At 36.8% G+C, this 26,233-nt stretch overlaps 1 protein-coding gene across 2 annotated transcripts in view; it reads right to left on the bottom strand.

Moving 5' to 3' along the window:
• The window catches only part of NSF (N-ethylmaleimide sensitive factor, vesicle fusing ATPase), a 147,578-nt gene that overhangs the window by 107,062 nt on the left and 14,283 nt on the right, over nucleotides 1–26,233 (bottom strand). For both annotated transcript variants that reach the window (XM_053893461.1, XM_019437488.2), the window contains exons 2-5: nucleotides 16,340–16,425; nucleotides 13,959–14,058; nucleotides 10,671–10,710; nucleotides 1,406–1,572 (exon numbers count right to left, since the gene is read on the bottom strand). In XM_053893461.1, the coding sequence (XP_053749436.1) occupies nucleotides 1,406–1,572; nucleotides 10,671–10,710; nucleotides 13,959–14,058; nucleotides 16,340–16,425 (393 nt within the window). The remainder of the gene's footprint in view (nucleotides 1–1,405; nucleotides 1,573–10,670; nucleotides 10,711–13,958; nucleotides 14,059–16,339; nucleotides 16,426–26,233) is intronic.

Genomic DNA, 26,233 nt, shown 5'->3' with positions numbered 1-26,233 from the left:
ATTATCCAGATCCCTAGTCTTGTTCTTCCAGATTTATGCCATTTCACTTAGGTGAGAGAATCAAAAGAAATGACACTCCTTTCATCCAACAGCTGTTTCTTTCCACCACTTCTCTCCCTGCCGGTTCCACATACTTTCCCAGGTGAGAGCCTCCGAGACAGTGTAGGTGAGTCACTAGAGATCAGAATGCTATAGGCAGTGATTTGCAAACTTTTGGTCTTATGATCCCTTTATATGCCTAAAACTATTTGAGAACTCTCAAAGAGCCTTTGTTCAAGTGGATTATATCCACTGGTATTCACTATAGTAGAAATCAGAACAAGAAACTTAAAATGTATTTATTAATTTAAAAATAACAATAAATTTATCATGTGTGAACATAAATGATATTTTTTAACATAAAAAAACCACCTATTTCTGAAATAAAAAACATAAGTGGAAACCATGGCACTGTCACATTTTTGTAAATCTCTTTAACGTCTTGCCTAATGGAAGACAGCTGGACCCTCACATCTCCTTTAATAGCCAATGTACTGAGCTAGCACACATCACATAGTTTGCAGAACTTCATTGTGCATTTGTGAGAGAATAAGAGGAAAAAGAGACATAACACCTTGGTATTATTACGAAAATAATTCTGACTTCACAAACGCCCTGAAAGAGCTTCAGGTCTCTGGACCATACTTTGAGAACTGCTGCTATGGCGTTACGATAGGAGGAAGGAGTTAGGAATAATTAAGAAAAGTCACAAAGGAAGAGACAAATATAATGGTAAGGCCAAAAGAGCAATGATTATTTATGTGTACAAACAAGCAGCAATTTATGGACTCACACAGCTTTTTAAGTAAAACTTTAAAAGAACAGAATTTCTTCCTAGGAGATTAACAATATACTAACTGAAGTCTTTTTGCAAGAAGGCAAGATCAGCAATATCATTTTTAAGGATAGAAAAATTGGGCTTCAGAGGTTCCAAGAAAAACCTGAAAATACACATACATAATTTTCTTAAGATTCTCAAATTAGTTTAGAACCAAAAAAGTTACGAATTACTTTTCTACAGAAATATATCAGGGAAAAAGAAAAACCATCCAGAGACAAAACAAGTGTCTCACAATAAAAAAAGTAAGAACTCTGAAACATTTAAGTCTGCAGCATTCTCAAGTTTGCACAGGGAAAAGCTGCTGTAATTAAATTTGACATTGTAACCTAAAAGTTACTTTAGAATTTTTTTGAATGGACTCAAGACATTCAGCAAATGTATCACCCTCACTTTTTATCACCCAATTGGATATATCTGTCCATATACAGAGCTCCTCCCAGTTTTTAAACAGTCGAATTAATTTGGACAACTGCAATGACTGGAATGCCTGTCAAGTGGAAGACATGAAAGAAAATTCAAAACTACCTGCTGTCCCACTGAGAACGCCTGGTTGTTGAACTGCTGAATGAATTCCGCTGCCATCTTGTCAGTATCATAAGGATTGGAGTCAATGCTTTTTTTCTGCAGGAAATCAATCTCGATGGTCATTGTGCCAATACACTGTTTGGCCTTGTCAAATGTATATAAGGATACTAGGGGGGGAAAAGAAGCATTTCTTAAAACACAGGGACACCAAATACTTGCTGTGTTTTGAGTAACTAAAAGTTTCACATAAATGAATCCTAACAAAACTTGACCAAAAGAGGGCTTTCCATGGCCTTTACTGACAGGACACACAAGCACAGATTAAAGAAAATGATAATAACCACTAGAGATTTTGTTCCCCTCTGAATTAATTAGTTCACATTGTACAGCATTCTCCCTCTACCTTTACCCCTCACCCAACTCTTATGGGAAATCACAGCCCTCCCCACATAGTCTCTACATCTTCCTCCTTCTCATTTAACAGAGGACAAATGATAGTATGGGAAGTCCCAGTGGAGTTGGCATAATACGCTGCTTTCAAACAAGATTTTTGTTTGACACAAGCAAGAGCTAAGGTGAGAAGTGTGTACTCTTTTGTCCTAGCAAGTTACTATGCAGGACAAAAAAAAAAAAAAAAAAAAAAAAAAAAAAAATAGCTTGAGAAAAAATAAATTACTCCAGAGCGATTTGAAGTTCGACATTTCTTTTAAAATTTTTTTTTCAACGTTTTTTATTTATTTTGGGGACAGAGAGAGACAGAGCATGAACAGGGGAGAGGCAGAGAGAGAGGGAGACACAGAATCGGAAACACGCTCCAGGCTCCGAGCCATCAGCCCAGAGCCCGACGCGGGGCTCGAACTCACGGACCGCGAGATCGTGACCTGGCTGAAGTCGGACGCTTAACCGACTGCGCCACCCAGGTGCCCCTCGACATTTCTTTAAAAAAAAAAAAAAAAAAATTTTATGTTTATTTATTTTTGAAGGAGAGAGAGACAGAGTGTGAGCAGGGGAGGAGCAGAGAGAGAGAGGGAGACACAGAATCTGAAGCAGGCTCCAGGCTCTGAGCTGCCAGCACAGAGCCCGATGCAGGGCTCAAACTCACGGCTGTGAGATCATGACCTGAGCCAAAGTCAGATGCCTAACTGATTGAGCCACCCAGGCACCCCTAGCATTTCTTTTTTAATACTATAAAAATATTTACTAGGGCACCAGGTGGTTCAGTTGGTTAAGCGTCCAGCTCTTGGTTTTGGCACAGGTCATGATCTTGCAGCTTCATGGGTTTGAGCCCCGCATCAGTCTCTGCACTGGTAGCTTGGAGCGTCTCTCTCCAAGAAATTCTCTCTCTCTTGGAATTCTCTCTCTCTCCCTCTCTCTCTGTCCCTCCCCTATTCGCACTGTCTCTGTCTCTCTCAAAATAAATAAGCTTTTGAAAAAATATATATTTACTGAACACCTACTATAGCCAGGGAACTATGGTAAGTACTACATGTATAACATGTAAAAGAAGCCAAGGACGTTTTTAACTCATCTTTGTATGAACAACACCTGACAGCAAAAAACCCAATTTCCATGCTGGTAACAAAGGAGGCAAGACAAAGGGACTCTGGAGTCTGTGTTTCAATAGATTCTGTTAGTAACTAGAAAATCAAAGTAAATCATCTAGCTCTCTGTGCCTTGATTTGTCACATTTGTAAAACAAGAAGACAGGACTACATAAACCTGATGAGGACCACATAAACCGTATGATTCTTTCATACCCTAAATTCTATTCTAAATTTATTTCTTACAGTCTAGCCAGTTGAATTAGATTTAAAGATTTTCTCTATATTCTCTGAATGAAATTGCTTACATAATCATATTTTTATATCCTGGCTCACTGTTGTAAAGGGGTACACACATATTTTAAAGATAAATATTTTCAAAAGCAAAATAACTAAGAAAGCCAGAGTAAGGAATAGAAAATTCACTGAAGATCAAAGAGTAAGTCCAAATCTCAGCTGAAAGTTTCAGATACTTTCTTGCCTCTACTTCTCAGTGTTTTGTTCTTTCTTAACATTTCCTAGAAAATACAGGTTATACATTAAGTAATTTTCATAAACAAGACAGCCTAATTGTTTCCTCACATAGTGAAGATAAGTATAGAAGGAAATGTTAATGTAAAAATGAATAAGTTGATTCATCGATTCCATTTCCAGGTGTCTGTCCTAAAGACTCCTGAACATTTGCCTAAAAATGGAGAGGTTCCTTGCACCATTATTTTCAACAGTCAACACTGAAAAAACAGTGATCAGTAAGGAAATAATGAATAAAATGTGGCATATTCATAATGTGGAATACCAGACAGCAATCAAAACAAAAACTTGATGTATATTTAATAAATATGGCTATTAAAACAAAATATTGAAGGGGGCCTGGGTGGCTTAGTCAGTTAAGTGTCTGACTCTTGGTTTCAGCTCAGGTCATGATCTCATGGGTCGTGAGTTTGAGCCCTACATCAGGCTCTGTGCTCTCTCCTTCTCTCTCTACCCCTCTCCCACTTGTGCTCTCTCTCTATCAAAAATAAATAAACTTAAAAATATATATATTGAATAAAAAACTATATTGCAGAAAGATTCATACCATATGACATCATTACATGCATTAAAGACTCAAAAATAGGGGCGCCTGGGTGGCTCAGTCAGGTAAGTGTCCGACTTTGGCTCAGGTCATGATCTCACAATTCGTGAGTTCGAGCTCCACGTCAGGCTCTGTGTTGACAGCTCAGATCCTGGAGCCTGCTTCAGATTCTGTGTGTCCCTCTCTCTCTCTGCCCCTCCCTTGCTCGTGCTCTCTCTCTCTCTCTCTCTCAAAAATAAACATTAAACATTAAAAAAAATTTTAATTAAAAATAAATAAAAATAAAGACTGAAAAACAATTCTATAACATAATGCATGTACATGTATATACATATACACTCATGTGTTTATATATGTGTGTATCATCTATATATCAAGAAACTTAAGTGTATTAAAATATCATTATTACTGACTATAGTTTTTCAAATGTGCTTTAAGGTTAGTGTTCCTAAATAGAAAAGACCAAGCTCTTAGAATTTCAGATGCTGTGGGCAGTACCATGGACAGCGCCACAGGCAGCACCATGGTCAGCACCATTGTCAGCCTCAAAGGGCCAGATGCCCTGAAGCATCCACCAGCAAAGGACCGTAAGATTGAGAATGTTTTCTTATTTTATGATTTATAGCAATTTAATGTCAAAGACTAATAAAAATTATTTTTATAAACAAAGAATGTATAGGCAGTATTTGAATAAACAGTTACAATGAATAAACATTACAATGAAAAACGTATATGATGATGGTCAAAAACATGTTAATTGAACATCAGTCTGTAATACCTAAAATACGGCATCTCCAGATGGAGAGAAGACTAAATGATTCTTCTAGAAGATTCCTTCACACTAAAATCACTGACCTGACTGTAAAAAATTCTCACCCTACAGACAGAAACTCCTGTTCCAGAATCTTTGAATTAGCACTCCCCTTCACACCACACATCCTACCCTAACTGTGCCCACATCACTACTACACTGAATCAGTTTTCTACCTTTATGGCCACATCATCTACATCACTCAAGCCTCCAAACCCTTCCTTGTCCCAAGCTTACCCCGCTAAGTCCCACTTGATCATTCAGTTTTATAATTTTGACCATTAAATCTGTTTGGGTCACCTTTTAAGAAAAATGTTTATTTATTAAGAGAAAGAGAGAGAGAAAGAGAGTCACAAGCAGGCACTGTCAGCACAGTGCCCTATGCGGAGCTTGACCCCATGTGCCATGAGACCATGACCTCACCCGAAATCAAGTGTCGGACACCCAAACAGACAGGTACCCCATTTGATTCACCTTTTAAAGAACGGACTGTACTGCTAGTGCAGACCCTGCTTGGGATTCTCTCTCTCCCTATCTGCCCCTCCTGCACACACATGCACACATTCTCTCTCTCTCTCTCAAAATTAAAAAAAAAAAAAAAGAATAACTCTACCATCAAGACAACCATTTCTGGTAGCAGAAGAATGCTTTAAATATAATTTAAGTCACAAAATACATTTCTCAACTCATCAAGATTTATTACCTTGAATTTCCATACCTTTCCACAACGGAATGTATCTACATTAAAGGTTAAACTTAAGCGCTCTCTTAACTGTATTTAGAAAAATATGTTTGAAGAAATAAGCAACCTAAGCTACATACACACTCATTTTCTCACTAATACATTTTCATTTCTACCAATGTCTGTAAATAAGGAACCTTGGTTTCATGCACTGACCTACTTCACTTCAGTGCTGAATTCCTTCACTGTTTCAGCTTCTCACCCTGCTTTAGGTGAGGGGGTTATAATAAAGAGAATCACTTGTCAGTGTCTCCCAAAATGTGGCTGAGGAACCACTTAACAATGAGTGTTAAAAACACACATTCAGGAATCAGATTCCTCAAGGAAAGGGCCTGAGAATCTTTTTTTTTTTTTTTTTTTTTTTTTTTTTTTTTAACAAACTCTCCAGATGTTTCTCTCAGGCAAATTTGGAAAGCACTAATTATGCAACTCTCCCCACCAGCTACCCATATCTAAAGTAATTTCCTTTATTTTTACCCCAGTCAAAAAATTTTATTCTTCATCCTATTTCCACAAAGGGGAAAAAAAAAGCCACCTAAAGATATCCCCAATATTGGGGCATCTGGCTGGTTGAGTCAGTGGAGCATGCAACTCTTGATCTCGGGGTTGTGAGTTCAAGCCCCATGTTGGGGGGCTAAAGTAGAGATTACTTTAAAAAATAAAATCTTAGGGGTGTCTAGGTGGCTCAGTTGTTAAGTGTCTGACTCTTGATTTCAGCTCAGGTCATGATCTCATTGTTGCGAGATTGGGCCCTACGTCAGGGTCTGCGCTGAGTGTGGAGTCTGCTCGGAATTCTCTCTCTCCCTTTCTTTCTGCCCTTCCCCCACTCTCTCTCTCTCTCTCAAAATAAATAAATAAGTATTTCAAAAATAAAATAAAATAAAATCTACAAAAGAGAGATAACCCCAATATTTCAGTTCCCTCTAAGGAAAAAATAAATAAAAAGAAGTTCCCATGAAAAATTTTAAAAAATAACTCCACAAGTTTACTATGAAAAGAAAACATAACATATAACAAAATATGGCAGCATTTCAGCTGATGAAGTGTCTTCCCCCAAAGAAATCAACCATGAACTAGAAAAAAATATGCGTAACACTTTAAACTGAATTAAATATCCTCAAACAAGTACTTAGAAAAATAACAAAACATCTAAAATCAGAAGATTAAAAAGTAAGAACACAAATAGACAAAAGAAATGCAATGAGAGTTTATGGAACTCAGGAAAGAAACTGAAGAAAAAGATAAAACTATTTCAGAGTGAATAATAAATTATAAAGTGCCCATAGAAAAGTAGATTCAAATTACTATTTAGTAAGAGGCAGTGAAAGAAGAGGAAAACAACCAAGAAAATAAAAATAAAAGAAAGAAAGACTTTTAAAAGAACAAAGAGAAAGTAGTTGAAATGGAAGATAGGCAGACAAGGACTAACATACATATAATTAGAGCCCCTAGGAAGAAAGTCAAAACAACTGGACCAGAACTAATGTTCAAAACCATAATCTAAGAAAAATTTTGGAAATAAACAAAAACTTAAATCTGCATATTGAAGTGACCCATTATATCCATTGGTCATTGACCTAGAATATCCTAATAAGAATATTACACTTTAAATACAGAAAAGTCCTCAGGGCTCCCAGGCAGAAAAACTGAATTACTTATAAAAGTAAGAAAATTCGACTGGCATCAGACCTCTTAAGAGCATTATACAAGGCAAGGCAATTGTGATCAGTATTTTCAAGAAATTCAAGAAAACAAGCCAAGAATTCTATGTCTATGCAAGCCAAGCTGCATTTGAAAGAGCAAAGATATAGAAAAACAGTTTGAATATGCAAGAACTTAATGAACACCTATACACATATATACTTCCTAGAGGAATGTACTAGATCACAGGTTTTATACAACCAAGTAGAAACTGGCAAAAGGACTATCATAATCATTTAAGTGACTTAACTGTAGAGTTAAGACTAAAACAAGTATGGGGTCATGTGTGGAAGAATAGCATATAAACATCATGCTCTGACAAAGTAGAAAGAAAGCAACTACTATGTAGAGCATGGTGACTATAGTTCATAATACTAAATTGCATATTTGAATGTTGCTAAGAGAGTATATCTTAAAAGTTCCCATCACAAGAAAAAAACTGTTTTTGTAACTATATATGATGATGGATGTTAACTAGACTTACTGTAGTGATCATTAGCAACGTATACAACTATTGAATCACTATGTTATATACCTGAGACTAATATAATGTTATATGTCAGTTATACCTCAATTTTAGAAAATTTCCTTCTTCTACTTAAAAAAAAAATTTTTAATTTAAAAAGAAAGCAACAAACAAAATTGGAGGAGAAGGGGGGGTAGAAAATGATCATTAACTGCTATACAGGCAACAGAAGAGAGTTAAAGGATATCACTTAGAACTGACAGAACAGTTTTTGAAAAGGTCAAGAAAAAAAAAGGGGGGGGGGGGGACCAAGGGTACTATGAGAGGTATAAATGCAAAAGTAGTCACTAAAACAAAAACATAAATACTCCTAAATACCAAAATAAAAAATTAAAAATAGCCAAGATGATATACCAGATAGAGAAACACAACTAAAATGGAAGATAACAGAACTGAGATTGAATATATCAGTAATATCAATAACTATGAAAGGGCTTAATAAACCTATTAGAAGATTTTTAAATTAGCTCATAAACCAAAACCCAACTCTGTACTGTATACTACAGACACAACTAAAACACAGGGATTCAGAAAACCTAAAAGTAAAGAGATGGGCAAAGATATGCTGAGCAAATTAAAAACAATAAGAAAGCAGGGTTTGTAATCCTGACATCAAAGTATAATTTACAACACATTAAACAAGACGAAGAAGGATACTTTATGATGCTAATAGCCACAATTCACATTAAAAATATAACAGTTATGAATATCTACATACCAAATAACATAGAAACTACTATGTAAAGTAGATACTACAGGAGATGCGAGGAAAAATAGAATAGAAGAACACTAAGATTTTAACACACCAGTTTCAGTGCCATACAGGGCAAGTAATTCCATTAAGAATACAGAAGATCTAAACAGCATAATTAGTAAAGTAGAGCTTACAGATATATAGCAGACAATAAACCCTGATAACATAATATACCTCCTTCTCAGTGCACACGAACCATTTTCTTTCTCTGCGTGTGTGTGTGTGCACATGCATGTGTGATGACAATGCTTAAGATCTACCCACTTGGCAAAGTTTAAGTATGCACGTAGCATTGTTAACTACAGTCACCCTTCTACACATTAGATCTTCAGAACTTCTCCATCTTACATAACTGAAACTTCAATAACGCATCCTATAAATGTATTCTTCAAAAATATCACCATCATGAAAGGAAAAAAATAAAAGCCAAAGATTAGAGAAATGACAAGTACAATACACGATCCCGAACTGGATCCTCTGCTGAGAAGGAAAAACATGTTGTAAAGGAAATCACTGGGACAATTAACAAAACTGAAATATGAACTAGAGATTAAAGTTTCAACATTTAATTACATTAACGTTTAATTTCCTGAATTTGATTAATGTAAGAGCATATCTTTGTCCTCAGGAAATATACACTAAAGTATGAGATGTAAAGAGGAATGATTTCTGCAATTTAATCCCAAATGCTTAAGAAAAGAAATGTGTGTGCGCACATGTGTGCAGGGAAAGAAAGGAAATGAATTTTAAAAATATGGTAACTGGTGAATCTGGTAAAAATAGTATATAGGAATTCTCTTATTTTTGCAATTTTTTTGTAAATATCCAGTTTTTTAGGTTTTAAAAGCAAGCAGAAAAAAAGCTGACTTAAGTATTCTTGGCTTCTTCTCTCCTTCTCCTGCCGTACCCATGAAGTTGACATGAAACTAGGTGACAAGAAGATTCATAGTCCATTTTCCCAATTTTGACACAGTGCCTAGGAGACAATGCCAATATTTGCTTATTTGTCCCTTGGCTTATAATCCACAAGTAGCTTAGTCCTTTTTTCCTCCTGAGGTCATAACCTTCTTTCCACGCCCTCCCCCAATGAACTGTGATAACTTCATTATAAGATACACACTTCATTAAAATAAGCATACCGTTTGCTTAAATACTGCCACTCTTTCTTCTCCTTAACTTAATCTGATTTATCTTTCCAAACAAACATAAAAGAAAACATATCTCAGTATATAGTAAAATGGAACCATCAAATAATACCAATTATTCCTCTTAAATATATCTTAGATTTTTAAAAAATTTATTCCACAGCCATAATTTCACAAAGGCCTATTCAACTTAATTCTAGGCAAGTCAGATAATCTCCAAGCTATTTTCCTTGACTCCTGAATTCTCCCCATTCTTCACTATACTCCACACTGACAGCAGAATCTTTTTTTAAATTAGGATTTTGATGGACTCACTCAGAAATCTTCAGGAGCTCTCTATTGTCTTTGAATAAAATCCAAAAATTTTAGTATGTACTTTTAGGCCCTCCACTAACTGCATGTTTTCATCACTTAATACAATTCATTCAGGTAAATCCTTTCAATCAGGCACACATACTTCCTGAGCACTGCCTATGATTTGCTTGCTCCCATCTCAATGTCTTTTATTGATATTATTTCCCATCTTAAGAGGCTTTCTTCCTTATCTCTACTATGTAATGCTTTTCCCCTACTTCATAAACATGCTCAAAACTCCAGTGCCTAAAAAGATTTCTCTGGCTGATTTTTCAGCCTCCAATCAATTCATCCACTCCCATTCCATCTTAGCACTTTCACACAGAGGTCCCAATGGTAACACTTGTGCACTTATTTACTCTGTACACATTGTGTGAGCTATGAATAAGTGGATATTCTCTCCCCCATTAGATTGTAATTTTCAGGCAGACGTAAGTACCATAACTATTCACTTTCCATTCTCGTATGTCTAACCAGTAATATAAATAGGATGAACGTTTAATGGCCCTGATGACCAGCAACAGAAAATTTTACAGATTTCCACAACTATGAGAAAATCAGAAAGAAAATCCACATCAGGTAGCTAAAAAAAAAAAAAAAAAAAAAAATTACCTACCTTCTATTTCTTGCCCAATAGAAAGTCCAGCCCACTTTCGCTATAAAATAAAAGAAAAAAAAAAGACACTTAAAACCAAATCAATAAAAATTATAGAAATGAGGAAAAGGGGAATGTCTATGAATTTCAGTAATAGGAACACATTCAAAGATCAAAACGTGGTTTAATGTTGTGTGTTGAACTGTGATCCACAAAGATATGCTGGAGTCTTAGCTCCTGGCACATACGATTACAACCATATCTGGAAAAGTGTCTTTGTGGAGATACAGTCGAGATAAGGTCAGGCGCAGCTGGGTGGCTCAGTCGGTTAAGCAAACGACTCTTGATTTTGGCTCAGGTCATGGTCTCATGGTTCGTGAGTTAGAGCCCCACACGGACAGTGCAGAACCTGCTTGGAATTCTCTCTCTTCCCTCTCTCTCTGCCCCTCCCTCCCCTCTCTCAAAATAAATAAATAAACTTTAAAAAAAAAAAAAAGGTCATATAAAATTAAGATAAACCATAAACCAATATGACCTGGTGTCCTTATAAGAAGAGACAGACAGATACATGGGGAGAAAGTCATGTGACGATGGAAACAGACTCAAGTGATACATCTACCAGTCAAGCAATATCCAGGTTTGTTGGCAACACCAGAAACTAAGCATGGAACAGATTCTTCTGTAAGGCCTTTGGACAGAGCACAGCCCTGTTGACAATTTGATTTCATTCTTCTAGACTCCCAAACTGCAAGAGAATAAATTTAAGCCTCCCACTCTGTGGTACTTTGCTACAGCAGCCCCTGGAAACATATTTATATGCTATACTTTATATCTGAACATCTATTCAAAAACATACAAAGCTTGCCTTTGTACAATAAAACTGGCCTCATTGAGTACGAAGCTCCTTTGCACACTATACTGCTCCTGAAGGCCTTCATAGTATCAGATATTTCAGTGTTCTAAACATACTATGGTTACTTACACTGTTTCTTAGGATATCTCAAAAAGAAAGACACTCAATTCATGAAAACTAAATTAAAACTGGTCAGCTAATCTCTCCTGAAACCCAAGCAGGGATTCCAATCATTAGATGCTCCTGACTACTCTTTGTACTAGCCAAAGGATTTTCAGGCATTTGCAAGTAGACTTTAGCCTCTCCCAGGTCCAGACTGGTTGCAATGGCAAGAATGTACGAAGGCAGGCCAGACTGCATTTAGGCAGGAATTTAGGACTGGCTTGGTATGGATTCAAAATTAGTCACTACTGATAACGCTCCAAAGAACAGCGAGAAAAATAACTTTTGGCCAAAAATCCACATTTTGTCTACTCATCAAACAGCGTGGATTTGGGGGTGGACTGTGAAGATGCTGCATTGTGAACATGTGCAGCACTTGCTTTCCCTCCAGCTCCCTCATCGCAGGCTCCTTCTCCCTCCTCTGCCCTTCATGCTCTCTTCCGTCACATCCCATCTTGCTTCCAGCCGATGAAGAATTGAGCAGAATGCTGAGCAAGTCCAGACTTGGTGTCACCAAGCAGCCAATTAGGTTCTGGACTTCAATCCCAAAGACAGACTCAAAGGATGACAGTAATAGTATTTATCATATGGGGTTATTTTGAGAATTAAATGAGCTAAAATATGCAATTATGCATTAGTATAGTACCTGGCCTATAGTAAGTATTAGGGTAATTTTTTTTTAAAAAAAGCAGAGAAACAAGAAGAAATAATCAAAAACCATATTTCTGACCACCAAAATCCCAGCTCTGCAAAAGCTGGCAAACTCTAAAATATCCCAAACATCTTATGTATAGAAACAAATGTGAAAAGTAGTCCTGATAATAAAGAGGCATTCAAATAGAGAAAAGGGGAATAGTAAAGATCTCCCATAATCTTTCAGAGCTTCAAGAGATCTTTAACAGATCCCTAAAGAGTGTTTAATCTCTTTCCTTCAACCTCCAGGGTAGTAAATCACTGCTTACAAACATACTGGAAGGACATCAGGGTTCTATTACATTGCTGAGGACTATGGGATCAGCAGCATGAGTAAGACGATAAGGTAGAAAAGGACACAGACTAGTACCTGCAGTGCTCCTCAACTATGTATTAGGTGCCTGTGGACAATGCTAGCCAGTTTTCCCACCACAGAATCCACCAACAGTTATAAATGTAATCATAATCCTTCCACTCATTATAAAGCCCAGCAAGTTAAATTGCAATTTGAGGGGTGCCTGGGTGGCTCAGTCGATTAAGCATCTGGCTCTTGGTTTCAGCTCAGATCATGATCTCACAGTTTGTGAGACTGAACCCCGCACTGGGCTCTGTGCTGACAACGTGGAACCTGCTCAGGATTCTCTCTCTCCCTCACTCTCTGCCCCTCCCCCACTCTCCCTCACATGTGCACACACGCACTCTGTCTCTCAAAATAAATAAAAACCTTTAAAAACACTGTAATTTGAGATAACTACTCATATCACATTCATTAGTGTGACATCATTGCATTTTCTTTTTTAATTCTTTTAATATTTATTTATATTTGAAAGAGAGATAGAGAGAGACAGAGCACAAGCAGGGGAGGGCCACAGAGAGAGGGAGACACAGAATCTGAAGCAGGCTTGAGGCTAGGAGCTGTCAGCACAGAGCCTGATATGAGGCTCAAACCCATGAAACGCAAGATCATGACCTCAGCTGAAGTCAGACACTTAACCAAGTAAGCCACCCAGGCACCCCAACATCGCTGCATTTTAAAATCACTATCATTAGATGTCAATTGTACAAGTAAATGTTATTTATCTTCTTAAATTTTTTGTTAATGTTTATTTATTATTGAGAGACAGAGCGTGAACAGGGGAGGGGCAGAGAGAGAGGGAGACACAGAATTGGAAGCAGGCTCCAGGCTCTGAGCGGTCAGCACAGAGCCCGACACGGAGCTCGAACTCACAAACCGCAAGATCATGACCTGAGCCGAAGTTGGATGTTTAACCGACTGAGCCACCCAGGCGCCCCAGTAAATGTTATTTTAATATATTTTCTTACCCTGCAAGTTAACACTGAAATAACCTGAGACTTAATCTGATAGCTACCTGATATTAGCACAGAATTTTTTTTAATTAGGAAAAAAAAAATCAAGGCAATAAAAGGAAGGTATAGTAGAAATGGGCAATTAAGAATGCATCTTTAAATTCCTTATATAAACACCTAGATGTTTTTCTTCAATATGAATCAATACAGTTATAGGAAGATGCTTGCTTGAAACGAATTGATTCTTCTAGGACTTTTCAGAATGGAAGAGAATAAACTAGCATGTGGGTTACCTGAGGTAAGCTGAATGCGATGCTCCCTGGAACCACTGATGGGTGGGTCCTCAGTGTAAATATATACCTGTGGTTGGGAGAAGTCCTCACAATCACATGCCTAAAAGACGGAAACATAGTTAATACTCCATGTCAAAGGAAATAAAAACATTAACTCCTGTGTATGTGTTCGTTTCCAACAACTGATGCTTCATGAGTACCAGGTGGAAACGTGGCAGAGTGTTTGAGAGTCCTGAAGGAAGAGAACCACAAATTTCATTTCTAAACACTGTCAGCAATTCAAAATTTTTTCCAGGCAGAAGGGGTACCTCGGTACAAGCACACATCAAGCACAATCGGGACCAAGTTCAAGAGCATACATACCATCCAAAATATCATTTCCAATTTACATAAAACTGAAGGTAATGATTTAGAATCTTTGATTTTAAGTAAAAATTAGAAGAAATTCCTCTCCTGATAATTATTTCACATCTTTTTTTTTTTTTTTTTTTTTTAGGTTTATTTATTTTGAGGGAGGGAAGGGGCAGAGAGCGAGAGCATCCCAAGCAGGCTCCATACTGTCAGCACAGAGCCTGACATGGGGCTCGAACCCACCAACCATGAGATCATGACCTGAGCCGAAACCAAGAGCCAGACATTTACCCAACTGAGCCACCCAGGTGCCTCTATTTCACATCAAATAGAATAAAAGGAGGAGAACCAAAGATAGAAGAACCAGGATACAACAACCCAAAAAAGAGTTAGTTTTAGGACTAATCATTAAATCTCTGTAGGCTCTCATAACAGTTGAAACAGTAACAACCTATAAAATTAAAAAGATGGTAAAAACAAGGAACTGTCACAAAATACATCAACTTTCATATAGATATCAATATTTATTATTTCAAAGCATCTTTTGCTAATTCACTCTGCTCAGGAGTTACCCATGAACAGATAAAATATAGTCATCTCATGATAACCTCCTACGCAGAGAAATTGCCAAGGACTGTGTGTGTAATAAAACCTTTAAACTCTATCTTGCAACAGCACTATCTTTTTAAAAATCATCTTTTAGAATGCTATGACTTTCTAAATATTAATGGTTAGTGTTTCTATACACTAGAACACAAGTTCTTTATAAGCGCTGTATTTCAAGTAAGCTCCATCATGAGTACAGCGAACATTTGACATATGTAAGAAAAGTCTATAAACAAATTCTCACACTAATTATCTATATCCCAGTTTATACAGAGAAAGTTCTGTGCTCAACTTAGCATCATAGAATTTTTAGGGCAAGAAACAATATTACTGCAATCATTCAGCCCCTTACTCTGAAACTGAAAACTACAGATAACTGGCAATTCTAACTTTGTAAAACTCATGTATTTTATAGATAGCTTTAAAAAAAAGGGCTCAGTTAAAATCCTGCCTTGTTGTTCCTTATTTCCCCAGTCTGCCTTCTGGTAGGGATCCTTTATCTCCACACCTCTATCAGCCTCAGAAGCATATGGATGGCACTGAACTTGGTAGCAGAGTTTTTAGAAGTTCTGGCAGTGGATGATGCGAATTAGTTAAAATAAATGACAACAAAAAAATACTTATAAAAAATACTTAAAAATACTTTGTTGTGCATCTTCCAATGTTTATTTCTTAGATCATCACAGTAGTAATTATCAAAAGAGCTAATAGTTATGGAGGTTTATTAATGTGCTAAGCACTATTCTAAACACTTTATATAAGTCAATCTTCACAACTACCCTGAGGAAGATACGATCATCATCTCCATTTCACAGATTAGGACACAGAGGCTCAGAAATGATAAATAAGTTATCCAGGGTCACCCAGTTTGCAACTGGCAGAGCATCCAAACTCAGACAGTCTGACTGCAGAGCCAAAAACCTAAAGACTATGCTATATATGATTCATACAACTAGTATGTTTAGTTCTGCTAACAAAGTTAATAAAAATAAAAGCTACATATAAAAAGCTATGTATGATTTTAAAAACATATTAATCAAAGTTTAACACAGTAAAGACTAAAATACAGGGGCGCCTGGGTGGCTCAGTTGTTTAAGCAGCCGACTTCAGCCCAGGTCATGATCTCACAGTTTGCAAGTTTGAGCCCCGCATCGGGCTCTGTGCTGACAGCTCAGAGTGTGTGTGTCTCTCTTTCTGCCCCTCCCCTGCTCGCTCACGTGTGCGCTCTCTCTCTCAAAAAAAGAAATGAATAAATGTTAAAAAAAAAAAAAAAGACTAAAATGCATAACTCTCATCTTTTCCATTTTCCAACTTAGCAAGAGGAATAAAAAAATTATTTTCGAGTTTCCTAAAACACAAGTGCTCTCTAAAAGTTTCCAAAATACCACTTGGCAGGTTGGAAAAAAACAAAGTTAGATACTCACTGGCCAGGCTGGAAATCCTTTTCATTCACAACTGCACAATTGGTTAAAGATAATTCATCTGTAGGGCATCTTGCAGCTTGCATACTCTACAAAAAACAATGATTAGGAAAAGAAAATTAAGTCATCTTTTATAACCTTAAAGAATAATTTATGCCTCCTGTCCTCTATTCCTCATCACCTGTAATAAATACCTATTGTTATGGACTCCCTGCATTCCTTCCTCTGTGATCACAGCAAACCCTTCCTTTGGGAAACTGTTCCTTCCCCCTTCCATATAGGCTTTTGTGGGCCTGCCAATCACAGCACACGTGCAATCACATAGAGTCCTATCCCATTCATAGGATTTATAGACATGTGCCAGAAGGACACTCTCCCCTGCCTCACCACTGCACAGTGGTCAAATTTCTGCTCTAAAAGACAGTAAAACTATTACAGATAAAGCAAAGATAACAGAGACAAAGAAACAAATAGACACTTTGAAACACAGATCTGACAACCAAGTTAAAGCCCTTGAGACCAGTACTGCATTGGTTATGTTGGTTATGTACCAACAAATACTTTTTTTTTTACTCAAGCTCTTTTGATTTGGTTTTCCAACTCTTCTGATGAAAAGAATTTTGAGTGATTCAAATGCAATGAAGTAAATTCAGTATGTTTAATCAAGTGTATAATGAAAGAGTATCTTTTTTTTTTTAATTTTTTTTAACATTTATTTATTTTTGAGACAGAGACAGAGCATGAACAGGGGAGAGTCAGAGAGAGAGAGGAAGACACAGAATCTGAAACAGGCTCCAGGCTCTGAGCTGTCAGCACAGAGCCCGATGCGGGGCTTGAACTCACGAACCGCGAGATCATGACCTGAGCCGAAGTCGGACACTTAGCTGACTGAGCCACCCAGGCGCCCCGAAAGAGTATCTTTTTATAAGAGATCCCAAGTGGCATGGACCACATCTCCTATGGATTAAGAAAAACCATCTTCTAAATATCTCCCAACAAAGGTAACTGAAAGGCATATTTTTTCAAAACAGCAAGTAATATTTTTGATTAACAGCTACTAGCAAAACATTCCTTCACATAATGTACTTAACCAATAACTCTTCCGCCATTCTCTTGGATTTCCTAGTTAGTGAAATATGACCCTTTTAGTCGTGACACATAGTTTATGACTTAAGTGCTCATTCTTCAAACCTCAAGCCAAAGCTGATTCTTCTTTAAATTTGTCTCTCAAAAATGTATAGGGCAAAATAAACTACCTTTTGCTTTGCTTCTGTTTTAACTAAAAGGCTAGTTTCAATACACTTATGCCAATCGTTTAGAACAGTGGTCCCTAAAGTGGGTTACGTGCACCAGAAGGATCTACAGATAATTCACATATCAAATTCAACTGCAGTTAGAAACAGACCTCTGAATAGGTGTATCATAAGATATCAAGCCAAGATTTTAAAGAACAATGAAGCAGCAATTGGTTTTCTGTATTTTTTAATAAAATAAAGAATATTTTTCACCTTTAGTTCCTCCTTTTTATCTTTTCGTATATACTTTACCATGTATATAAACTGAGTATATCATTTATAAATAAATATGTAAATATATTGCAGATACATGACCAAAGATGTTTTTCTTATGGGATTCATAAAATATTTGGAAATCATTAATATTTAGAACATGAGAGAATAAAGCCTGGGTCATAACTTTGCTTTATGAATGAGACTGTATTTTTGCCCATAGTCAGTGTGACCAGATATCTGACAAAAGCGTACCAAACTTTTTTAGTTTCCCACCCATCCTAGGGTCTCTCTCACCTATAAGCTTCTTCCTTTTATATTCTTCTCTCTCCCCTAATGCCGAGCCTCTTGCCTAACTAAACTCCTGTTTGTTTCAACAATTCTCAGCTCAGACATTACTTTTTCTAGAAGACCTTCCCAGACACCTTCCCCTCCCCATTAGACTGATATAATAAACTTCAAATGAAAGTATCTGACTGTATTTCCATGGTCTGTTTACATGTTTGCATTGCATACAAGACAGGAAGCTTCTCAAGGACTCAGATTATATCCTGCTTACATCTGTGGTTCCCCAGAGCTAGCACAGGGCTTGGTAGAGTGCTCATCAAACACCTGCTGGATAAATGAACTTATAGATCAATACAAATCTACCTAACTGCAGAATAAACAGTTCAAAGGACATGTATTCAAAGGACATTTCAAGGTTATTTAGGAAGTGATCTAATTTAAATTATCTAATAGTTCAAAATTGCACAGAACTGATATAGCCACAGTAATAATAAATTTACAAAACATTAAGTTAACCTTTTCATTTGTAAATGTATTTAGCTGTCAAAGAGGTGGTGTCCTTGAAAAAAAAAAAGTGAAAAACTCAGTGGAAGTCATCTGGCTGGCCAACTACAACAGATGCTGTGAGCAAAAGGCCTCCCTACTGGAATCTAGAAGCATCTGTGTTCTTATGATAAGCCAAGCAGGGTACCTCATTTTTCATCAAAATATAAATTCCTATAAATAGTAGTTGTTTACTTACCACGGTAATGCCAGGGGAAAATTCCACAATTTTTCTAACATTGACCTTGCCTCTAGGAAACAAATAAAAACTCAGCCACTACAGCTGCGCAGCTCTTATGAAATGAAAAATACTACACGGATAGGCAATTTTATATAAATTCAGTTATCTGAGTGACTACATTTAACCATCTAAATGCTGTAAAATGCTTTCACTAATAATTGAAATGTAAAAAAATTATTAACTCTGCTACTCAAAAGAATAAAAATCTCAAATCCTTAATGGAAACCTTAGAAGTAATTATATCATTACTTGAAAGCCTTTAAAGTGTAGAAAGAGAATTTGCTTCTCTTAATCAAAAAAACACTGGGAGGATTTAATCAGGACTCCTCTCTGCAACATTATACAGTTTTCAAATTTAAACAGCATACTTTTGTCCAAAGGTCCACTTTAAAAATTAGATTACTCAAATATAGGCTTTATTGTCTTCCAAAGAATTTAGGAGGGTAAAATAAACATAAAAAAACACAGAGCATAGTACCTAACTAGAAGAGCTCCTTACCAAATAACCACCCCTACCCTAACTACCTGCAACACTCCTGAATCCACTGGTTCTTCCTTTGTGGTACTCGAGGCCTTGGCTACATCTCTCTAGAGACACACGAATCCCCCACGGGAAAGGGAGGTAGGACAGAAAATATGAACTTAGCCAGTGGGCTCAGCTGACAAGTCTTACTCAATTATTTTCTGTCAGTGACCTTTGCTGAAAAATAACATTTTAAGAACTGCACTGTCCAATAAAGCACCACTAGGCAAATATGACTATCAAAATTAAAATTAATTAAAGTTCAAAATTCAGTTCTTGGGGCGCCTGAGTGGCTCAGTCGGTTGGGCGTCCGACTTCGGCTCAGGTCATAATCTCGCAGTGTGTGGGTTCCAGCCCCATGTCGGGCTCTGTGCTGACAGCTCGGAGCCTGGAGCCTGCTTCGGATTCTGTGTCTCCCTTGCTCTCTGCCCCTTCCCCACTTGCACTCTGTCTCTCTCACTCTCAAAATAATAAACAAATATTTTTAAAAAATTTTTTGTTTAAATTCAGTTCTTCAGTTGCATTAGCCACATTTCAAGTGCCATATGTGGCCCATAGCTATCACCACAGAAAGTTTCATTGGACATTGCTAGTCTAGAATAAGGTGAGAAAGGCCATCAGTAATACCTGTCTTCAGGCCTATGGATTCACTCCGTGCTATCAACTCCTATAGTAATAATTTCTGTTAAAATTTTGAAGTCACATGGGCCTGAAAGTGATGGGGTAGGAATCAATTAAACTAGTATGTCCTATAGTTATCTCTCAAAGAGCCTGTAGGGATACTTTTACCTTATCCATTTCAGACCAGTAACTATTCACATAAATGAACCTCCTGACATCCCTTTATACTGAAAAAGAAAAAAAGCAAGTTCCCATTTTGGTCTTTTTGGGAAACACCAAAGAAAAATGTAAAAGGCTGACAACATTAAATACTGGCAAAGACATAATATAGTTTCTTATAAAATTAATGTGACCCAGCAGGTATGTGCCTAGATTTTAGTCAAGAAAAAAGAAAACATAGCTACACTTATACACAGATATTCACAGCTTTATTCACAATAGCCAAAAATTGGAAATAACACAAATGCCTACCAACACATGAATGGATAAAAAAACTGTGATATATCCATATAATGGAATACTACCTAGCAATTAAAAAGAAACTAACTACAGGTACATATGCAACAACATGAGTAAACTTCAAAAACAAAATGATGAGTAAAAGAAGCCAGACACAAAATAAGAGTTCATCCTACATTATGTAAAATTCATCTCATATTTGGATGAAATTCTAGAAAAGGCAAAATTAATCCGGAGTAACAACAACAAAAAAAGATCCATCAGGGGCTCCTGGGTGGCTCAGTCAGTCAAGCGTCCGACTCTTGATTTTGGCTCAGGTCATGATCTTACCACTTTGTGAGATCAAGCCCTGCATCAGGCTCTGCACAGTGAGGAGCCTGCTTGGGACTCTCTCTCTCCCTCTCCCTCTCCTTCTCCGCCCCTGCCCCTGCCCCTGTTTGCATTCTCTCTCTCTCTCTCTCTCTCAAAATAAAGAAATAAACTTAAAAAAAATTTTTTTAAATCAATCAGTGGTTGCCTGAGTGAAAGGGACACCAAAGCAGCATGAAGTAATTTTTTGAGATGACAGAAGTATTTTCTATCTTGATTGTGTTTTACTGTATACAGGTTATACCTCAATAAAGTTCAGAAATTATGTTCTGATTTTTTAATGGCTGGACAATCTCTAATAATTCCTATTGCAAAGACAGGATAAATGACTTTCGATAGAAAGTCAAAATGGGGCCCCTAAATCTATATAACAAAGACCCAGGCCTTGAGATGTCCATAGTAGGACATGTCTGGTAGGAAAAGATACTTGGGTCTGCAGAACAGACTCCCCAGCCAGTCCTCAACCCAGATGTAGGGATTATATAGAACTAAGAGAATGGTCAGATCTACCTTTAAAAGGCCAGTCCAAGGGTGCTGCTCGTACTGGCCTGCTAGTCCTGGGCATAGGAAGTGAAAGAGGAAGGATAAAACCCACACCTCCTTCTGGCACAAATGTCCCATACCGGCCATCAGGTGGGGAATTCTTCCTCCTGAGAAGAATAAGGATGTTTTTCCCCTGTAATGATTCTTCCCTTAAGAGGCAAGGAAGTTTGAACTAAAGTTCCACCTTCCCTATGGGCTGGGATGGAAAAGTGACCAAATAGGAACTGTGCACCCACCCACACAAATGTAACAATGAGAATCAAATGAGATAATCCTCATCTACTGCATGGAGTAAACGCTTACTGAATCTTAGCTATTATTATAAGTATCCTAGAGATATTCAGAAATAGAAAAAAAAAAAAATCACAGACACCTAACTCCAAATAAATGCCAGAAGTAGGAGAGTGGTTAAAGGAATCTCAAGGATGCAGCAATGTCAAGGTACTTCTGTGTGGACTGACAAGGGAAAAATGTCCACAATATAGCGCTAAATTTTTTTAAAACAGTATGTAGGGTAAGCTTTTTTTTAAAAAAAAAAATACACACTAAATTGTTAACAGTAGCCACTACTGAGTAGAAACTGGAAGGAATAAGGGGAACACTTTCACTTTCCACAATTCTAAACTGTTTTTACAATAAATAACCCTTGTTGTAGGGAAATTTTAAATATAGGAAGTTTTTATGTACAAAATTGTTCTCCACAGCATTATTTTAACAGTGATGAATTAGGGGCAGCTGGGTGGCTCAGTCAGTTAAGTGACACTTGGTTTCGGCTCAGGACATGATCTCACGGTTTCATGCGTTCAAGCCCCGCGACGGCTCAGTGTGGAGCCTGCTTGGGATTCTGTGACTCCCTCTCTCTCTGGCCCTCCCCAGTTCATGCTGCCTTTCAAAATAAATAAACAAACTTTAAAAAAAAAACAAAACAGTAATGAATTAGAAGCAATGTAAAAATACTATTTCTAAGTAAAGGCTACCCAAACTACAATATACCCACTTAATTAAATATCATATAACCATCAAAAGCCTCATAATATAGAGGGCTTTATATCACAGGAATGTGAAAAAATATGTTTTACCTTACACTTTGATTTTTTAATTTCTTTTTACTTATTTATTTTTGAGAGAGACAGAGACAGCACAAGTGCAGGCGGGGCTGAGAGACAGAATCCCAAGCAGGCTCTGTGCAGCCAGCTCAGAGCCCGATGTAGGGCTCCAATCCCTGAACTGTGACATCATGACCTGAGCCGAAACCAAGAGTAGGACGCTTAACCGACTGAGCCACCCAGGCACCCCTGCAGCTTGATTTTTTTTTTTAACTGTAGCAAGTCAACTGACTGAAAACGCATCAACATATAAAAAACAATTGTGAATGGATAATGAAACTACAGGTGATTTCATTTCTTTCCATCTTTTCCACATTTTCCAATTTTAAAATATAGATATCATTTTAATAATCAAATTAAAATTTTGTTTTAAAGTTAATTGATTGCATTTCCCTTTAGACCTCTGTCTGCTTCTCTACAGACAGGACCATGCACATTAGGAAAATAAGTCCAAGGGCATGCCTAATAAAAAGCACTGTCCTTATTCATAACATACAAGACATTGTCTCATCATTTGTGTGTGGTTTTTTTTTCCTTCATAATTAAATCATGTTGTTTAAGCTAATTTCCTCTGATAACAGTATGACAAAGATTTTTGTAAAGAAAAAGTACTTTTGGCAAACTCAGTAAGATGCTATAAAATGTGGTCTGAAACTCAGAACCATTTGATAAATATATAAAGAGTTAAAGATTTATTTATATTGGACAGGTTAAACAATGACAGCATCAAAATGAGCACTAAATCATAGCCATTTAACTGAGTCCTTAGCACTGTGAGTAAATAATTTCCTGTCCAAGGCTGCAATAATTTGGGAAAGTTCATCAATGCCTTAAAATAAATTACCTAAAAATTTAGAGAAGTACCTGAAACAATTATCTAGCACATGACAGGGACTCAATAAACATTTGTTGAATTTAAAAAAATTTGGAGAAATGTATCTAGAAAGTTGAAGAAAATTAATGCCTATCCAAGCAGATAAATACATAAAATCAAAAACTGCTATAAATAGGAAGTTGACAACAGGTTCCAATTACAACAGAAACAAAAAAATGCTTAAAGTACTAGAAAAAAGTTTAGCAAAAATACATAAGATCTTCATGAAGAAAACCAATGGAAATACATAAAAGAATACCCAAATAAATGCTGTTATCGTCTGCAATGACTCAATATTGTAAGGATATCATGACCTCCAAATTAACCTATAAATGTGATGTAGTTATAAGCAAAATCCCAAGGGGTCATTCACAAATTCAATCTAAACTACAACTGGCAAGTAAAATACAGCAAGAAAAAGGGAGGGAAATTTTTTAATTTTATAATTGATTCCTTGAACTACATGGATTTGAACTCCACCTCTATGCAGCTTTTTTTTAAATAAATACATTACAGTATTATAAATGTATTTTCCTTTTGATTCATGTATGTGTATGTATACACACACATATATACACATATACGTACATATATATGCATATATGTACGTATATGTGTGTGTATATTTATGAGTTTGTAATTAAGTAAACTTTATGCCCAACATGGGGTTCAAACTCATAACCCTGAGATCAAGAGTCGCATGCTCTATCAACTGAGCCAGCCAGGTGCCCCCCTTAGGATTTTCCTAACATTTTTTCTCTACCTTCGGGTGCCTGGGTGGCTCAGGAAGTTAGGCATCCAACTTTGGCTCGGGTCATGATCTTGCAGTTCGTGGGTTTGAGCCCCGTGTTGGGCTCTGTGCTGACAGCTTGGAGCCTGGAGCCTGCTTCAGATTCTGTCTCCCTTTCTCTCTACCCCTCCCCCCCTCTCAAAAATAAACAAACATTAAAAAAAATTTTTTTTTTAATTCTTTCTCTAGGTTAATTCATTGTTAAGAATACAGTCTATAATACATACGGCGTACAAAATGTGGTATTAAACTGTTCATCAATAAGACTTCTTGTCAACACACTATTAGTAATTAAGATTTGGGGGAGTCAAAAATTCTAAGTGGAATTTCAACTGCACAGGGAGTCAACGCCCCTAACCCCCATGGTCTTCGAAGGTCAACTGTATTTGCCTCACTCTAGTTACCACTTTGTTTCTCACAAGAAAATTACTTCTCTCTAAATGATTTTTTTTAATATGGTTCATTCTGAATACCACATTAAGAGAAATAATTCTAATTTCAAGGTAAATAACCTGAAGACTGCATATTTGTATCCTACAGGTACCTCCAATTTAATTCAAACAAGTAATATAGTTCCATTTCATCACTTTCAAGGATCACAACGTTCCACTGTAACCTCAACCGTGCTAGCACCCTGATCTTAGACTTCCAGCCTCCACAACTCTGAGAAATAAATTTCTGTTGTTTATAAGTTACTCAGTCTCTGGCATTTTATTATAGCAACACAAATAGATGAAGACAATCTCCTAGAACATACAATTCATCATGTAAAATATACACTTCAGTGTTTTTTAGTATATTCACTATGCTGTGCAATCATCACCACTAATTCCAGAACATTTCCACCAAACTGCATAAAAGAAACCCTATGCCTATTAGTAGTTAGTCCCAATTCTTCCCCCCCCCCTTCACCCTCTGATAACCACTAATTTACTGTCTCTGTGGTTTTGCCTATTCTGGACATTTCATATAGATAAAATCATACAATCTATCATCTTTGTGTGACTGGCTTCTTTCATTTAGCATAATGTTTTCAAGATCATCTACATTGCAGCATATGACTGGATTATATTCCATTGTATGAACATTTGTTTATTCATCAGCGGATGGATATTGGGTTATTTCCACTTTTTGGCTATTATGAATAATGCTATGAACATCCACATAACAAGTTTATATAAAAACATGTATTTTCAACTCACTTGGTTATATACTTAGGAGTAGCATTGCTGGGTCATTCTGTTTAACTTTTTGAAGAACTGCCAAACTATTTACCACAATGGCTACAGCATTTAAAAAATTCCTACCAGCAGTGGATAAGGGTTCCAATTTCTCTGCATGAGCACCCACACTTTTTCTTTTCTTTTTTTTTTTTACTATAGCCAACCTATAGTATGAACTGGTATCTTATTGTGGTTTTTTTTTTTTTTTTTAATTTTTTTTTCAACGTTTTTTATTTATTTTTGGGACAGAGAGAGACAGAGCATGAATGGGGGAGGGGCAGAGAGAGAGGGAGACACAGAATCGGAAACAGGCTCCAGGCTCCGAGCCATCAGCCCAGAGCCTGACGCGGGGCTCGAACTCACGGACCGCGAGATCGTGACCTGGCTGAAGTCGGACGCTTAACCGACTGCGCCACCCAGGCGCCCCTCTTATTGTGGTTTTAATTTGCATTTCCCTAATGACTATGATGTTGAGCATCTCTTCATGTACTTATTGGTCATTTGCATATCTTTTTAGGAGAGATGCCTATTCAACTCCTTTGCCCACTTTTATTTTTTTTTCCCTTTGCCCATTTTATATTGTCTTTTTATTGTTGAATTGTAAGAGTTCTTTATATATTCTGGATCCTAGACCCTTATCAGATAGGATTTGCAAACATTCTCTCCCATTCTACAGGCTGTCTTTTCACTTTCTTGATAGTGTTCTTTGATGCATAAGAGTTTTAAATTTTGATGAAGTCCAAATTATGTTTTGTGCTTTTGTCATATCTAAAAAATCGCTGTTTAACCCAAAGTCATGTAGATTTTTA

Source organism: Panthera pardus, unplaced genomic scaffold (genome assembly GCF_024362965.1).
Source record: "Panthera pardus isolate Hobbes unplaced genomic scaffold, ASM2436296v1 HiC_scaffold_3, whole genome shotgun sequence".
NCBI classification, from domain to species: domain Eukaryota; kingdom Metazoa; phylum Chordata; class Mammalia; order Carnivora; family Felidae; genus Panthera; species Panthera pardus.
The sequence above is the reverse complement of the archived record's forward strand: the minus strand, read 5'-3'. Positions and strand labels throughout refer to the sequence as shown.